This window comes from Psittacula echo, assembly GCF_963264785.1.
Source record: "Psittacula echo genome assembly, chromosome: 7".
In the NCBI taxonomy this organism is placed as follows: Eukaryota; Metazoa; Chordata; class Aves; order Psittaciformes; family Psittacidae; genus Psittacula; species Psittacula echo.
Genome location: NC_137740.1, coordinates 40578726 through 40597542, shown reverse-complemented (window position 1 = coordinate 40597542; position 18817 = coordinate 40578726). Strand labels below are relative to the sequence as shown.

The following is an 18817-nucleotide window of genomic DNA, read 5'->3' as shown; positions in this document are numbered from 1 at the left end:
GACTGCAGAAAAGGACCTTGGAGTCCTCGTAAATGCCAAGTTGAACGTGAGCCAGAAAAGTGCCCTTGCTGCAAAGCGGGTGAATGGCATCCTGGGCTTCATTAGGCAAAGCACAGCCAGTAGTTTGACAGAGGTGATCCTTGCCCTCTGCTCACCACTGGTGAGGCATCACCTGGAAGACTGTGTCCAGTGCTGGGCTCCCCAGTACAAGAAACACATGGACATACTGGAGAGAGTCCAGCAAACGGCCGTAAGGATGATGAAGGGTCAAGAAAGCATCTGTCGTATGAGGAAAGCCTGAGAAGTCTGGGACTGTTCAGCATGGGTAAGAGAAAGCTCAGGGCGATCTCACTGATGTATATAATTACCTGAAGGGAGGGCATAAAGAAAATGGAGCCAGGCTCTTTCCAGCAGTGCCCAGTGACAGGACCAGAGGCCATGGGCACAAATTGACACACAGGAGGTTCCCTCTGAACATCAGGAAACACTGTTACTGTGAGGGTGACCAAGCACTAGCATACAATGCGACTCAGAATCTATCTGGACACGGTCATAGGCAGCCAGCTCTGTATGACCCTGCTCAAACAGCAGGACTGGACCAGATAACCTCCCAACCTTAACCAGTCCATGATTCTGTGATTCTGTGGCCTACCTAATCTCTTCAGTTAGGCTATCTTGTACATCTATGCCTTTTGCTATTTGTCATAATTTGCAATTGCTTAGTAGGTAAAGAGTCATGTGAATAACAAAGGACCTGTATTGGAATCTTAATACTCATAATGCTTGCAAAAGTTATAAAGAAGAGCACAAGAAATGTGTTAATACCCTTCCTATAGTCCTGAAAAAAAGTACAGCTTAAATTTCTTCAAGGATTAAACCTGAGCCATAAAGAAAATGTGTAAGTGTAGGTATATGTCCTCATCTCACCTGCTGACACACAACTGCCAGAGGTACCAAGCATTGCCAACAGTACCAGTTATGCTGAACAGAAGCATGATGGTGTAACCCTTCAAATTAAAACGCCTCACACCTTCTCTAGGGACCCTCCTGCCACCTCATAGCCCCCTGCAGCTCTCACTAACAAACTGCCAGTAACCCTGCATGTGCAAACACCTGCATTTCAAAGCCCACCAGTGATCCCAACTGTGCATGCAGCTGCCTCATGGGAACACCATCCTCAGCTATCATTTTGTGGTAGTATCAACAATGGCTCACCAGCTGACACACTACCCCAACACAGCCACAGGACTAGGAGTGTCTGGCGTTTGCCTATACTGTAAATGCGTTCCTTGCTACTGCAGGTGGCTTTTGGCCAAGCGTGGTTTTACTCCTTTTTTTCCTGCAGGGCTCGACGGACACAGGAAGAACGCTCTCCTGTCCCACCGGTGCTGCTAATCAGAGCCGCACCATCCCGATATGGGCTCCTATCCTCTGTCCGCACGGTGGAACATTTTCAAGCTCCATTCGGCCTAGGAGGCACCAGGGAAGACAGTGCTATCTTACGACGCCGTACCAAACCCCGTCTCCGATCCCCGGCCGCCCCTGCCGGGCCCCGCCATGGCAGAAGAGGAGCATGACGTGCCGCCGCAGCCCGAGACCATGGCGGAGACCCCGCCCCGCGGCGATGCGGGGATTCCTTAGGGCGGGGTCTCCTCCTCCGGCCACAGACGTCTGGCCCGTGGCCCCGCCCCTATATAAGGGTCGGTCCGAGCTCGACTTTGGAAGCGCGGCTGCGCCTCTCCTGCACTCGATCCGCGGAGCCGGCGCCATGGCAGGTCAGTGGGCGCGGCCACCCCTCCCCGCAGGCGCCCCGCGACTCGCAGGGGCTGCTGGCGTCGCGGGCCGCGTTCGCGGGGCCGCCACGCGCCCCCGGCGGCGTTCCGTCCGCGGCGCGGCCCTCGCGAGCCTATTTTTAGGTGTCGGTCCCTGCCAGCACGCGGCGAGCCCGTGCCGACGGCGGTGGGGGTAGGGCTGCACGCGGGGGGGCGGGGGAGTGAAGGCGTCCCTCCGGGCACGGCACCGCCGCGCGGTTGGTTGAGGGGATGCTGCCGGTGCAGCCGCCCTCCCTGGTACCCCTATCGCCAGCGGGAGGGAGAGCAAGAGCGTCTGGGGGGTCACTGTAGGGCCGCAGCGGCTCAAAGGGGAAAGCTAGCTCTCTCCCGAAAAGCTGAGGAGAGCGTGAAACTGCCGTGCGCTTTGATGCTTTTTCACGATTCTTGCCTTACCTGAAGCTGTCAACGGAGTCGGTTTCACTTTCGAATCTGGAAGGTTGCAGGGAATCTGGTGCTCTGCCTTCTGATGCACGTCTCGATTAAATGCTTCTGTTCCTAGAAATCCTGTATTCAAAAAGAAAATAATCAGATGTGCTACAGCCAAACTCAGAGAAGAGGCAAACACCTGCAAACTCGGCTGTCTGAAAATGCTTTCAGGGGAAGTTTCAGAACATCTAGGGCAAGCACTCTAATGCCCTCCTGCATCCTGTCACATGAAAGATTGCTCCTAGCTCAGACTTCCAGGATGCTCTGGGGTGTGTAAGAATCCTATAGCCTATGAATTGAGCAGCCAAAGATGTCTCTGAAGTAGCTTGGTTTTGCCTAGATAAATCAGTTATGAAGTTGTGCAACTGTCTCGCATTCTCTGTGGTTTTGCAGCCACATTGTTACTAATAGTTCATTATGTTTCAGGCATAATAGTGACTGCTGTGTGAACATAACCTACTGTGGAGGAAGTGTTCACAGAGAATGGAGAGGGGGAGAGGATGGGAAGGGAGACTCACACAGCTGAAATACTTGTGGTTTGGGTAGAATAGACAAGTCTTGCAGACTAACTTGTATATTAAAGGGCAACTGGTCTTGCCAAAATTGTAGTATGGACTCATTCATAACACATCTGACTGTACGTGTGAATGTACTTTAGAGAAGGTATGAGACAGAACATAATTGATTCAGAACTTTGGAAAGCTGTACTGGCTTGGATGCCCTACAAGTTGGTAGTATCCTCCTCCTGTGAAGCAGTCAAAAGTTTCTTGCTGAGATTGGGATGTAACAGGGCTTTTTAGCCTTTGCTCCATCATTAAGTTGACTTTATTTCTCTAAAACCTTTGTGCATACTCAGTTTCAGCAAGATAAGAAAATGTGGTAGAAGTACACCTGTTAAGAGTTCAGTGAAAGGTTAGTGGCAAGGCCACTTTAAGAATTAGCCTTTCACTGCTGGGAGAGAAAAGAAAAAAAAAAAAAAGAAAACAACCAAAACCACAAAACCAAACAATCCATAAATAAAACCAAGGCAACATTCAGATGAATGTTGGGCACAACCCCACTTTAGCTACACTGGATTTCTAGTAAGCTGTCAGCCAGCAGATTGGCAGACTTCTGTGTGTTGAGGAGTAACATGCAAATTAAGTAATGAAAAATGTTGCACTATTAAGAGGATGTTACACCACTTTAAATGCTACATGCTTACCATTTGTAAAGCTTAAAGAAACACATTCTGTACATTTGCTGAATATATGTACTAGTACAAATTGGTAGCTAAAGTGAATTGCGAGGGTAAAAAAAACCCAAAACAATCAAACAAACTTTATTTCTGGTATTGTAGAAGCTTTTTTTGAACTGGAGACTAGTTGGTTTTGCTGCTAAGCAAAACAGAAAGTTTTGTAGCTGATCTGTAGAGCTTGCAAACCAGGTTTCCAGTGCTTATATACGATTACAGTACATGGCTTTCTGTTGTCAACTGTTAAGATAGTATTAAGTTAAAAAGATAATTGATGACTGTCTCATGTGCTGAGCTGTACCAAACAACAATTTCTCTGGAAGTAGAGCACTCAGTAACCTTACTACTAGACGCGATAGCAAGCCTCTAAGTGCCCAGAACCCTCACTCTCCATCCTGATCTAGCCTAGTTAACAACTTCTGTAAAGAAAAATCACAGTTTTAAAAATAAATTAGAATGTGAAAATCTACTCTCAAAATTCCTGGGAAGAAGCTGTTTTGTTGATGTTGTCAAAAATGGTTTGGTAAAAAAGAGCACATTTCCTTTCCAAGCTACAGCGCTTTATAAAAAGAGGTCTACATGACAATAGCTAGCAGTGAACTGAAGAACTTGTTTGCTTTTGTCTGTCCCACCCTGGCAGTTTAAAACAACCTGACAATTGAAAGAATGCAAAGCTTGTATTACATGACAAACTGATCCATCTTAATCCACGTTTAAGGTAGAACTGAAGCAGAAGATCATACTTAATAGTAACCATCCAACCTTACTTCTTTTTGCTTGAAGAGCAAAAACTGTTGTTGCAAGTTTTGTTTTTTTTTTTTATCATTTTACTGATTACTTCCAATTTAAAACTTGCATTCCTCTGACTGAGCTGCAACCATGGGTTGCAGAACAACTAATCTGCAAAATCCTGAGCTAGCAAAACTTAATACTGTTGTCCAAGATCTAATTCAATGCTTGCTTACATTTGAAAATGAAATGAAAATTTTATGCTGCCCTAGCTTCAAGGTTGAGAGCTGAAACTAGAGTAACTCTACAGAACTACTAACTTTGACCAAATGCAAGCTCAGTGACTCCCAATACTTTTAGCTTAATATTGTATTGATGGCAAAAATAAGGCTCTCTAGACCTTTTGGACTGTGTCTAATGTTTAGCATGACTTATTTAACCTGTGGGCAAATTGAAAGTGGTATTCTATTGTAACAGTCTTAATTTTGCTGGGGGGAGGGTCTGGGTGGGGGGTGTTACTGCATTTTGCCATGTGTAAAGTTGCTAATAGGAAGTATAGCTATGTAAGTATAATCTGCTTAATTCAGCTATCTGGGTAGACCCAATATGCAGAGCGAAAGGGCACATCCTGGGGGTCTTATGACTATCTAACAGTACTGGGTTTCTAGTATATCTGTCTTGGAATAAAATAGTGGATCATGCTAACATGACCAGGTTAATTTCTTTCAGACCAGTCTTTTGTGACTCTAGCCACAAATGACTCTTACGTGAAAGGAGCACTGGTACTTGGCTCGTCTTTGCAACAGTACAGAACAACAAGGAAGCTGACTGCACTCATAACTCCTCAGGTCTCAGATCTTATGAGGTAAGGTTGTTTACAGGCTTAAAACTGCTGCAGTTCCTGCTGATGTGAATGTTGAAAAATGGAAGTTAAATTCCTTAAAGTAACCTTCCAAAATCTGGAAGCTTAATTGCTAAGCCCAGCAGAATTCAATTTATACTGGGGGTTTTTTTTCTAACACATGATGAGTTAACAAATGCAGTGTAGATAGAGCACTAAATTGAGTTGATACTGATATTTCAACTGGATCTTTGTTCTTTAATAGTTCTGCTTCAGACTGTCCAACAACATGGTATTGCCTGTGTATTCATTAGTGCTGTGTGTATGCATTTGGAGGTGAGAGCAGAGGATTGGTATTTGTCTGAGATATATTCCCAACTGAGATAATGTAACACAAGCTCTCCTGAAATCCAGCAGACACTTCAAGTTTCAGTGAATTCAAGAAAATGAGCAGAACTAGATAACACCAAGTATATCAAATAAGTATATCAACAGAGGCATCTAATGCAGTTACCATAGTACAATAAATGAAATTAACTGCTTTCTACGGCCTCTCTAGAATAGTCTTGGTATGGAGCAGACTGAGTGCTCTTTCTACATGTTATAGGGTGAAAAAAAAACCAAACAAAAAACCCCCAAAAAATTTAAAAAAAAAAAAAAACCAACCAACAAAAGCCAACCAAAAACCCAACCAGAAAACCAAACACCAATTAATAGCTATATGAACTACTGGATGATAGGTCAAGATTCTCTACATGAGAGAAGTTCTGAAAAGATCTCTCTCTCTATAGAGACAGAGAGGTGGCTCAATAAAAAAATGTGTGTGACTCTCCCTGGAGTATCTTGACAGCTAAACAGCCTTATTAATATTAAGATCTTACATACAGGAACATCTATTTTAGCCTATTAAGTGAGTGTGCTCTTTTAAGATGACTCATAGATGTGCTTATGTGTTAGTGTAAGCCAGCAATACCTGCCTACCTAGTGGTGTAACTGGAACTTGAATTTCTCCCTCTTACGCACTGACAAAGTATGCCTGAAGTTCAGAAGCGATTGTCCATACTAAAATGTCAGTATAAAGACAGCCTTGTGAGGCAGAGTTCTAAAACACATATATGAGCCCCGTGGCTCAAATTGTACTGATAATTGCTGAGCATTCAAGATATGCTGTAGAACAGCAACAACTTACAGATGCTTCATATTGTAAGCATTGTAACTCCTTACTTAACCTCTCTTGAACTAATGGTAATACTTTAGTAAAGTATTGGTAAAGCAAAGGTTGTCTATCTGCCACAATTTTACTATGCTGTCTGAAAGTCTGTCCTCATTAGGTGGATGTGATACTGGGTCAGAACACTGCTATGCCCACAGCCGTGATTAAGTGAATAAAACTTTATGGGATAAAGAAGGTTCTAGCAACTGGGTCTAGTGAGATGTCCCGTAAGATTCACAAATCCGGAACAGTTGTTGTAACTATTGTACAAACTGTTTCAACTGTTTAGGATTTAGCTGCTGTCCTGCTCAAGCTACTCTAACAGCTTCCCATTTCTTAACTGCCTGCTCAAAGTAGGCTGTTAACTTGCCAGAATTGAGTCTGGCTGAAAAAAGCTGTGTGGAAAGTTTGTACTACATAGCCAGTGACCTACTGGACTTCGTAGCAATGCCAACTAAAGCCCTGTTTGGGGAAGGAAAAAAACCCCCAAACTACTTAGTTCTCCAAAATATGGCCATTATAAACTGGAAACCTTGAGGTAGACAGGTATACTTACGCATTCCAGCACATGCAGTCAGCTCTTACTGATGGCATAAGAAATACTGCCAGGTTCCCTGCTATTCCACTTCTCCTAATAGAATCTGTCATGTGGTCTGGCACTGCAATAGTGGAACTAAATCTTGTCAACTGACTCTTTCACCAGGAGAGTACTGGAAAAAGTCTTTGATGAAGTCATATTGGTAAATGTCTTGGATAGCGGCGACTCGGCACACTTGGCATTAATGAAAAGACCTGAGCTGGGTGTCACCCTAACAAAGCTTCACTGCTGGGCACTGACGCAGTTTTCAAAATGTGTTTTCATGGATGCAGACACAATGGTAAGTGGTTGTGTCTCATGGTGCCTCTTAATGACCTGCTATGGGAGTTGTTGGATTTTTTTTTTTTTTTTTTTTTTTCCCTGTAGATTGGCTTTTTGTTGTTGTTGTTATTTGGGGTTTTTTTTTGGAAGGGAGGTTGGCATTTTTTTGTTTAACAGGAGGGGTAATAGAGGCTTTTTGCTACTTGGACTATTAACTCTAAAAATATATGTGCCTTTTCATCTAAATTAATTGTAATGTAGTTTGTGGGGACTATCTCACTAAAGTACTGTCTTCTGTAAGACCAGAGCATTGATATGAGAACTTTCTTTCATGTCATAAGGTGGATGTTAAAATCCATTAAAACATGATACCCCAATTCCTAATGTAAAAAAAAAAAAAAGAAAGCAAATTTTCTTTTACCCCTTTGCAACTAGGTTTTGTCAAATATTGATGAGCTTTTTGAGAGAGAAGAGCTATCTGCAGCACCAGATCCAGGCTGGCCTGACTGTTTCAATTCTGGAGTCTTTGTTTACCGACCTTCCATTGAAACATACAATCAGCTGTTACAGTTTGCCACAGAGAAAGGCAGCTTTGATGGTATGTGTTAATTTGTATTTCAGTGTAAGTTAGAAAATGGTAATAGTGGTTGGGATGGCTCACTAGTTACATATGTGTCATGGAGACTCTAGGATAGAATTCTGAATTCAGTGTAACTACACAAAAATTACATCATTCTCACAACAGAAGCTATCGTTAATTACTGTATGCAGTAAACTTTTTTTGTTCCAGACTTTACAAAATAAGAAGATTAAGTTAGGCCTCCAAACCAGCAGCTGTAAGCATCAGCAATGTAGAATCACGTAACAAATTTTACGTGTAGTGCGCACAGTGCATGCACTAGCAAATGAAACTGCAGTAGTATGCATCATGCATTCCTAACACTCAAGGCTTGAGTGTTCTGTGCTAACTCAAGTTCCTGTAGTGGGTGGGGGGAAACAGAACTGACCAATTTCAGTGCAGCTTCAGAGAAACAAACATTTGAAGATGAACCATCTCTTCATGAGCTATGTGATAGCTTCCTGTCATTATAGGGTGGTGACTGTCTTTTCTTTCCCAATATTAAGTGCATGTAGCCTTGGCTGCTTCCCACTGTGGGTCACTTGGGATTGGCCACTGTACCAGACTTGAGCTTGAGAACTCAAGTTCTACTATCCTGTAAGTCTCCTAAATCTATTACTATTACAGTAAAAGCACATGCTGCTTTGAAGACTGCTATAGTTAAAGGCTTCTGAGTGACTATCACTATCTCCTGTCACTAAATTTCATTATGCAACTACTGTGGTACAAAACAATGTCTAACTGAAAAAGGTTCAGAAAGCTACATAAAGAAAATGATAAAATGGAACTCTTTAGGGAAGGTAATTAGCCATCCTGTTGACTTACCTTCCAGTACTTTGTAAAAAGTAAAATTTCTAGATATCCCTCCTGGTCTGCAGAATAATCCCTTTTACTGTGTGGACTCTTGTGTGCAGTCTCCTTTAGAACATCAGTTGCAGTTGGATGCTTAATGTTATTATATATGAATAAACTCCAGTGAAAATGAGTAAATGTAATGAAGGGTCTGTCTGTATGTCTGTACCTGACGACTGATGAGGTAGCAGTTGGTAGTTTTAGGAGTGCTCTCAAATATTTGGTGTAAACTGACCACAAGATACGGCAAAAGCTGTACTGCAGTACTGAATTTCTGTATTAGAAAAAAACCCTGAACACAACTTCCCCACTAACCCGGGGGGTGGGGTGGGGGGTGGGGGGGAGGAATGATGCCGAAAAACAAACCCCAGTCTTTGTGCAGACTGACTGCTGAGTAGCTCCAGGACCACCTGAGTCTTGGTGATTGCTTCCTCTGAGCTTTGTGCTTGACTGCTAGCAGACCCCATCATCTAGGTCTAAGGACCCCATCCTTTAAAAATACAGAACTGCTTCCATTATATACTTTCTGACTTGAAAGCTGAAGCCACAAAATAGTGAAACTTCCTCAGTGTCCTAAACATGAAGCAAGTGTTGCAGCTCTTACCAGCAAAAATGGTGGGTTAATGGTTTACCAAATTTCTAGAACTATAATTTGTACTTCAGCTTTAAAACTCACTCAGTTTTTATTAAATGGTAGCACTAGTCTGAGTAATGAGACCACAGAGACTTATACTATCTGCATAAGTGCTGCTGAATTAATGAACTCAGTGTGGAGAAAGGGGATTTAAACTTATATTTATCTAGACAGTAATAAAAGTTCCTAGGAAACGTCTTACAAGGGGAAACTCCTGTTAAGGTCACTGCCCTTAACAGGACACAGGGATACAAATGCAACCAACTACCAAGCTATGCATAATTAAAGTCAAGCTCTAAGAACCCCAACTGCAGTACTAGTAACTAGCAAATGCAAGACTTTTCAGAATATTTAATGTTTATTACAGATTCTTCCTATGTAATGCTGTTGTCCAGAAATGGAGTGATAGCTACTACTTTTATCTATTTAAATTTTACCTTTCTAGGTACCATCTAAAAGTAGCATGTGTGTTGGAAAGTTTGGTTTTAAAAAATCTGACAGTACTGATACCTTAAGAATGTTGCTATTGCTTTGACAATCATCTAACTCTTTAGCCTAGGATCTAAAATTATTGCTTTATATATACAGATATAATGCAGCAAGACTATCTGTAGATATGCAGTTGATGTAACTATTGCCCGATTCTTTCACCTTGTGTCTAAGGTCCAGTTTATGTGAGACTACTGTTGAAGTCTGAACTAGGACAGCTAAATGCCACTTTCAGTGGCTGCTTTTTCACAAATGCATGCAGGCTGAAAACAAAAAGCTGAGTATGTAAAACGATCAAGTGAGAGAAAGTCCTGTAGAGTGAGTTAAATGCATTGTTGCTGCCCCTTCAGTTATGAGCTAGCTGTTCTGAGACGGCACCCCAGACTTTCTTCCCTTTTAGATGATCTTACTGTTAACATTCACATTCTTAACACAGCATGAAGTTAGCAGTTAAAATGAAACATAGCTGAGGAAAGACCAGGGGACTTGTCTGGTTTCTTTAACTGCATTCTGTTATGATGGGCACAACTTCTTCAAAAGTGCTTTTCTTCCTTTATGGTTGAGAGGCAAGTCAGAGATTTGAAATTACTGGACTGAGTCTCTAGGCAGTTTCTCACTCTGCAATCTGCATGTGTGCTGACAGCTGTAACAGGATACTTGGAGTTTGTAGTTGTTGCTGTACTGTCTGTACAACTAAGTTTACACCCAGTGTCCAGATACTTCAGTGGTAAAAAGCAACTTCTGCTCAAACAGTGGTGAGGGTGTAAACTGCTCTAAATCTAACTGTAGGCCAATACAAAAAGCCTTTATTTAGTCAGCAGATACTGAGTGCTTTAACATTTTTAAAGATTAAAATAAAACATCTCTTTTCTAAGTTATCAATTTACCTATTGTTTAGGAATGCTACTTGTGAATGCAGTTACAGGTGAAGACAGCAAAGGAAAGTTGAGGGACTCCCTTCAGTCTCCTTCATAAGAGGAACTATTAGCACTTAACTACTAAGTATATTCACTGTAATAAAGAATGAATGGATATAAATAAGTAGGTTTTACTTCTCAGGAGCTGCCTATTAACTTGTCTGCTTTGGGCCAGAGGCTATGTTTCTAGCTATTCTAGCACTGACATACCAAACACTTTCAGACTCATTTGACTTCATTAAAACCTCTACTCACAAGCAAAGAGGTGACCACTCCCAGCACAGTAGGTCTGGCCATAACTTAGATTATTGTCCTCACTCGGGTTAGTCAGCAGCTCCAGTTTTGCTAGAGTTGTCACCAGGCTTTTCTTATCACATTACAGGGTAGGTAGACGCATCCTGATCTAACAGACCACCGATACCCTAACTCTGGCACTGAGATGCTGATCATCCATGTGAAAGCATAAGAAATAAAACTAATTTGTGGCACTTCAGCTTCTGAAATGTATCTTTCCTGAAGCTGAACAGTACTTAATTGTCAAGTCCTCTTTTTTTGCTGCTTTATACACCTTGAACTTAAGCTACAGAAGAAACTGAATGGCAGGGTTTGTAAGCAGCCTGCCATCTGTTAATAAAATGTAATGCCACACTATCTTTTTAACTCTTTTTTTTTTTTTTTTTTTTTAGACTTTCAAAAGCTGTAAGGTTTACAGGGTTGTTCACAAATGGAACTTTGGTGCTTTGTGCCAAACTCCTGCTGGACATGATAACTGCATTACCAACTCTTAATTAGAAGTGATAGAAAGAGATCATAAAACAGCTATCTGATTGTACTCTATTAATGCTTTCTGTTTCAGGTGCAGATCAGGGGTTATTAAACACCTTCTTCAGCAGCTGGGCAACAACAGACATGAGCAAACATCTACCATTTATTTATAATTTGAGCAGCACTTCAGTATATTCCTACCTTCCAGCATTTAAAGCGTAAGTTCAAAATTCTGAGATGACTTATACAAGCTACTTTCTTCTAACAGAATAAGCAGACACAATATGAACTTACACAGCTTTTCTAAAGGGAGACAATTACTGTAACTGAAAGAAGGTATTATAATTTCCTCTCAAAAAAAGTTTAATATTAGTTAAATGAATCATCTCATGATAAATGCAGAGAGAAAGCTGTATCTGTAGCTTAAATCACTAGTCCCTGGTAGTAACACTGAAATTGATGTAAACACACTTGACAGGTCACTTTCAAAAGGAAGAACCACTGCTCCAGTGTAAGACACTGTCTGTTACAGCTCTAATGAAAAGCAGTAGCTCTTGAATCTGCTTGAGCTGAACTTCAGCATGTCGCTGGTAACTTTGTTCCCACCTAGATAACTTGCCCTATCCTCACTCGAATTACTTAAGGCATTTAGCAACCAGTAGTTATAGTTCATCTAATTAACCTATACCTTTCAAATAAGCATAGTGAACAAAGACTCATATAAAGCTAAAATTCTCTCCCAGGTTTTTCTAGATCTCAATATCAAGCTGGAACAGAGTATAGCCAACCACCATACCATTGCATGTGCACTGTGTAAAGTAAACTGTATCATCCCTAGCTAGCGGTATTAAATTTGGCATGCTTGTAAGCTCTATGTCAGTGGCAGGATCAAAATGCTTGAGTAAACACAGAAAAAAGCAAAGGAAGCTGAAATGTTACACAAACTTAAGAGCTGCAGAAGTTGAGTGGGGGAGGGAAAGTACCAATTGCATAAAAACAATCTGATCTGAGTGACATCAGGTTACTAGGGTCTAAAGCAGCAGCTAGCATAAGCAGGACTGTTGCTGGCTCAAGATCAAGCTATGTCTTGTGATCAGAATACCATCTGAAATCGTGTCATGCTAAAAGCGGAACACTTATTTAAAGAAATACATGCAAGCCTAAGAATGACGAAGTAGTTGGATAGCATTTGATAAGCTAACATCTATTGTAAACTGTGTCCTTTTTTCATGGCTGGCTGGTTGTTACGTGACCTTAAGTTTGCAAATGACCATGTTGCCACAAAAGACTAACTGGATTTGGGAGCTCCTTACAAAAATTCCATTTAACTAATTGAATAAATTGTCTAACTGAATTCAGCAGATCTTCACAAGTAGAACACTTGAAGTGCAGCCCTTCTAAGTAGGAATGACCTGCTCAATAGGTGGAACAATTTCCCTTGGTTAGATCAGCAGCTATACTCCTGACAATCAGCAGTTGGAATAAAGTGAAATTTAAACCTACTGACATCAATAGCTAAGTTTTTCACAGCTTTGTACAGTGAGACTAGATTTCACAGCAGTCTCAGTAATCCTTTTTCCAAAGGAAAATGCCAATTCATGACAAATGCTCTCTAACTTCAAAACATTGATGAAGGACTTTTCTGGAAGATGGGGAAAGACAGATTAGTTGCTGAGGCCAGTGTGGACAGAAAACTTCCTAACAGTTGAGCTTAAATGGCAAAAGAAGTATTGCAGATCTAGAAAGTATTTAGAAAGCTTATAATGAAAACATCATAGAAACATGGCATCTGTCAACTGTTGTACAGGTTTTAAGTAGACAGAACACTAAGAATACATTTTTCCATTAGCAGCAAGTGTAATAACATAACACCTCTTAGGCATTCTCTAGCTTATACAGCCTTGATTTTTAAAGAATGACAAATTTCCTCAGAACAGCAGCAGCTTAAGACTAAGAAAACTCAGGCTGTTAAGTAGTGCTGTGACAGCTAATAAAACTAGGGTAGTCCTCTTATAACAAATCTTGACATAGGGAGTTTAAACTTAAAGGCCAGGAACTGACCTCTTGAAGACAGATTTTATTCCCCCCCCCCCATTTAGTACAAATACTTGACCTTGTCTCACCTATGCATAGGTTTTCATTATGCAGTAAGATCACTTGTGTTCAAAACATTGAACGTGAATACTGAAATACAGTCAAGGATCTTACAATAGTACAACCTCCTCCCACTCAAATGCATACTGTCTTGTTATGTGTTTTTGAAACCCACCTGCATTGTCTCAATATGTAAAATTCCTTAAACATCCACATCCTGGTCAAAATGACATGTTAGACAAACTAGATGCCATTATATTTTAATCATGATTGGAAGAAATCCTAGGGTGCTACAAACTGAAGTAGGCAAGACAGTCACTTACTAAAGAGGCTGGAATTGCTTGCTCACAAAACTGACTCAAGCTGAACTCTAGTTCTGGAACCATAGATGTTCTCTCTTTTAGTGTTAAGTCCCTTACTTCAAAAGGGGGTGCATCTCATCTACACTTGTATTTAAAAGAACATTGTGATAACATCTGAGACAAAGCTAGAAGTCCATATTGAAGAACCAAAAAAACCCAAACAAAAACAAACAAAAAACCCAAACAAACATCCATGGCTCAGCTAATCTTATTTAGAAAATAACGGTTGGTTGTCTAGCAAGATCCCAGTACACAAAGGTTAGAAGTCCTCTGAGATGCTGAGGTAATAGCTGCTATTTTGCAGGGACACAGTCTTCCTGCAGGAGTGCCTTCCAATGATCCTTTTTTTATAGGGCTGTAAACTGAAAGGGTAACTAACACTGACCCTTCTCTAAGTAATGCTTGTCATGCCTAACTGTCTGAATCACTGACTTTGGAGGAGAATCTTTTTCACTTTTAAAACCAGTTCCGATTGCAATGGCTGCTTGAGACTGCTCTTTCCTGAGCTATGGACATCACTACCTAAAGGCTTGAGTTGGCTGTAAGTAAATAGCCCAGGCAATTATGTTTTGGCTGTGTTCTCTAGCGTAATGTAGAATTCTGTTTGCATTTTTTCTGTTGTATAGCAATGCTTTCAGTCCCAGTAGGCATTGACACTGCGGTCATTTAGCATTTAGCCTCCTAAATATATTCAGATTTCTTGTTTCTGGACACCTACAGAAACTGTAGGCTAAAAAAAAAAATAAAAAATCTGCTAGTCACTTTCTAAACACATTTCTAGACACCTGCACAAACTGTGGGTTCTAACTTTTTCTGTCCAACAGGTTTGGTGCAAATACTAAAGTGGTGCATTTCCTGGGAAGCACAAAGCCGTGGAACTATACATATGACTCCAGAACAAAAACCATAAAAGGCAACATGGATGACCCTAAAATAGTTCACCCAGAATTCCTCAACATGTGGTGGAATACCTATACAGCTGATGTTTTACCATTACTAGAACAGCATGGAATTGTTGAAGAAGTTACTACTGGTGTAAACATGGTATGGGCTTTAATATTCTTGCACAAACTACCCAAGTATGGATGACAGGTTCTTCACCATTCCACTGACTTCCCTCTGTCCAACTCGAAGCATGGGTGTGGTTTAGTTTGTGGGATGCAGGTTTTTTTGGTTTTGTTCTTTTAAGCTTGGAATCAGTAACACTACAGAAGAGAAGCATGCTGTAGTGGTCTTGAACATAGCTGTCCGCTTGCCTAAAACAACCTATGTAAGTAGCTAATGGTGCACCAGAAATTATACTGTAGTAACTAATTTATACAGAGAAGGGCCCTAACTCTTAATGTGTTGCAGCTACTGAGGTTCTCGAGCGGAACCACCCCCCTTCAGCATGCAATATGTACATACAAATCTTGCATGGTGAGACAAATCTAGGTAAGATTAGGATGACTAGAGAATGAATACTTGCAGTGATGTATCCCAATACTTACAAAAGCCAAAGTAATGCTTCTAACTCTAGTTCTCATTAAGTTTCGTAGCTTTCATCTGACTGCAGACAATCTTAGCTTAGTGCATGGGCCAGTTTAAGTTCTCAGCCTTTCTGAGACCAAAGTTACTGATCTCTTGAGATGTGCTTTCTCTTGTTAATCTTGCATCTTTCTAATGAACTATTTGCAGCTATCGGGCTTGGTCTATACTCTGGCTTTCTCTTGTGGCTTCTGTAGAGAGGTATGAAGAACTTAAACGTCACCTTTTTTTCCTCCCTGCTAACTTCTGTAACTCCGCTTTGTTATTTTGCTAGGAAAGCTGCACAATCTCTGCCCTTTAGCAATGCTCGCTATTGTGCATGAGAATGTCTTTGTTGTCCCATTCTATGGCCTGTTGCTCACTTTAGCTATGCAAAGTATTTCTGTATTTTTCACTCTATCTTTCCTTTTAGGCAGAGGTTACAGAGGCAGTGTCCCACATATCAATATCTGCACCATCACCAGCATTACCAACTATATCTTCAGAAGAACGCAAAGAACGGTGGGAACAGGGCCAAGCCGACTATATGGGAGTGGATTCCTTTGACAACATCAAGAAGAAACTTGATACCTACCTTCAGTAGAAATGCCTGTCAAAACAGTGGTGATGCAAGGACTTGTTCCAGAACTAACAGCTAGAAAGGTGTAGATGGTGGTCAGTTACACTTGCTAGTAGCTTGATGAAAAACTTCTTGGCTGAAGGCCTCTGCAGTGCTACAGATAAAGACTGAGCAAAAGCCAGGAAGCAGAATTCCTTGGGCCACCTATTACTGCCCAATTTCCAATTCTCCCTACTAGATAACACCAGGTATTTTCAGCTTAAATTTTCTCCTGTTGTGATCAATTGGCTCAACATACTCCTTGAAACTGGGTTTGTTACCTCACCTTATTAAGGTGATAATTAGCATTGATCCCCTTTGTTTGCTGTTTTAGATGTAAAATCTAATTCATGGGATTGCTCATACACTAGGAGTGGTAGCCACTCTGCTTTACCGTAAATGTATTTATGACACTGGGATACATACAGATGTAACAGTAATAGCACTGCTTTGCTCTTCCAGTCACAATTGCACTGAAGTTTTGACCAGGTTCTTACGCACAGTGCCTAAAGCATGGCAGGAATGCATTTTTTGGTTCTGTATACTACGGGACCAGTATAAACTGAGTTTTATCTATGACTTGCAATGTTGCACTTGATGCAAAAATAAAAGCTGTCATGCATTTCTGGCTTCCTTAAACTCTTGAGCCAATTGAGGGGAAAAAAAAAAAACCACCAAGCTCTAAAGCCTTCTAATATATTCAACAGATATAAGCTACTCTAGCTGTCATTAGCAAATGTCCAGCTTTTACCTCTGTAATTATTTACAGAGTATACAGCCACGTGCCAAGGTGCTGTTTAGGGCCAATCCTCTGATTAGACTGCCATAAGTAGAGGATTGGGTAGTGGAGGAAGTACCTGCTGAAGCTACTCACATAAGCAACACAGAGCTTGGGAAGGGGGCAGCTTCCTTTCTGAGACTAAAGAAACACCATCCTGAACATAAGCCCTGTAAACTATGAACTTGTTTAAGCACCACAGTGACGTTGTTTTGGCAAAAGAAAGACTAATTAGTTGCTTAAGTAACTACCTTCACTGACTGGGAAAAGTATTTCTTCCATGTGCGCAGAGAATAAAAGTGCTTTTTTTTCCCATCTCAGGCTACACGTTGTATTCTAACGCACGTGGAAAAACAGTAAAAATACCGCAAATAACAAAAGCATGCTGAAAACAGATTGGCTGTTCTGTACTAAGTTTCAGATCCATACTTTAGCTAAAAGTCTAAACAGAACCAGATTGGTGTTCAGTCTTTGACAGCTATGCTCTGTACTAGTCCAGAAACACTAAGAAAATATTTCATTATTTCCTAATAAAAAAGGATTGCGGCAGGAAGCTGATGCAGGTGCTAAACTTTTAGCCTAGAGAGAGAAAATAACCAACCAACAAACTCTCACAGTTTGCTGGTAAAGCAGATGATGTAATCTGGGTATGACATTGAGTTTATTTATACTACTAAATTTCTCTAAGATTCCTTGGTCACCATTTACCAAAAATGCTATAGATGAGGGCCAAACCAAAGTAAGTTGTAGCTATTTAAAAGTACATAGCCCCTGAACTCCCACTTGTAACTAGCCATTCCCTGTGTGGGTTTTTCTTTTGCTGTGTTGTTGGGTTTTTTGTTGTTTGATTTGGTTGGGGTTTTTTATTATTATTATTAAACAGATAAAGCTAAAGTTGTGTGAATCAGGCGGGATTGTAAGTTACAATCTATAGTGACAAAAGTATACTTTATCCAGCAAGTACACATATTAGAATTCTGTGTGCTCACAAAATGTTTTCTGAAAAGTAGTAAAGTACTCTGTTGAAGACAAGAGTCTTAGTTTTCCACCCCTTGGCTGTAATCATAGTAGAGAATAGGCACGTAAGTTCTTTTTTAAGCTTAGTTGGAGAGAACTGAAAATGTAAGAGCATGAGATTATACCAATGTGAAAATCTGGTTTAGCACAGAAGTTTTATTCTGTTACTACAAGAAGATAAGGAGAGATGCTGACTACGTTGAAAACCTGCATGTTTTAGGTTAAAATATACAGTCAGTAAAGAAAGAAAACCTGTAAAACTGTTCTGTCCTAGTCTCTGTGACTCATACTATGGCCAAGCATTTACCAACAGCCTCAGGAAAGCAAAAGGTATGACATCTATACCAAACTATGCAGCTTATTTTCAATAAAATTACCTTTATGTCATTATCAGCCACTATTTATTTCCTTCATAATTACTGTATGCAGCACTTGCAGAAAGAAAAACCCCTTTTTGTCCCTTGCAGGAGTATTACTTGATACATCAAATGATTTTCTCCTCTAATTTGTATGTACTCAAATCAGTAGCTGAATTAAAGCACTATACTCAAAACGTTATTGAAAAGAATCATAGCCCTGCTTAGATTGCAGTTCAAGTACCTGCCTTTAAAAAGCACATAAACTAAAGTGTTCCTTAGATGGTGACAACTCATAGCAATTTTTTTTCATTTATGTTTTTATTTTACACATGGAGTAATTAAAAAAAAAAAAAAAACAAAACCAAAAATCACTGAACAAAACAGCATGACAGGCCACTCAGTCTTTGGAATTAAAAATGTTAAGTTCATAATTCCAGAAGTTCATTTCTAGAACATGCCACAGAGCATAGTGTTAGGACTTCAAGAAACAAAATATTAACAGCTAAAGACTGCTCAAAAATCATGAAAAGCAAAAATAAACCCCAATCAACCACAACACCCTTGTTTTTAACCACCCAAGTAACTCGTCGTTCAAATCAGATGGGACTTTTTCTGCTCTCACCTCTGACCTTTAACTGTTCTCTCATATACATTAATGGCTTTTCTGGAACA

General features: G+C 40.6%; 1 protein-coding gene across 2 annotated transcripts; it reads left to right on the top strand.

The window, feature by feature from the left end:
• Positions 1-1716: 1716 nt before the first annotated feature.
• On the top strand, positions 1717-17132 carry GYG1 (glycogenin 1). 2 transcript variants are annotated; one of them, XM_080624256.1, is made up of 7 exons: positions 1717-1775; positions 4951-5086; positions 6979-7153; positions 7570-7732; positions 11502-11628; positions 14691-14910; positions 15810-17132. In XM_080624256.1, the coding sequence occupies exons 1-7, from the start codon at positions 1769-1771 to the stop codon at positions 16029-16031; spliced, it is 1050 nt and encodes a 349-aa protein (XP_080480382.1). In that variant the 5' UTR covers positions 1717-1768; the 3' UTR covers positions 16032-17132. The 2 variants fall into 2 exon arrangements, with proteins under 2 accessions (XP_080480382.1, XP_080480383.1); XM_080624257.1 differs by having other exon boundaries at positions 15806-17132.
• The last annotated feature ends 1685 nt before the right edge of the window (positions 17133-18817 follow it).

Coding starts and splice junctions, on each gene's coding strand:
- GYG1 (XM_080624256.1), top strand. Junction 5,087..6,978: donor CAGGTCTCAGATCTTATGAG/GTAAGGTTGTTT, acceptor CTCTTTCACCAG/GAGAGTACTGGAAAAAGTCT. Junction 7,733..11,501: donor AGAGAAAGGCAGCTTTGATG/GTATGTGTTAAT, acceptor TTTCTGTTTCAG/GTGCAGATCAGGGGTTATTA.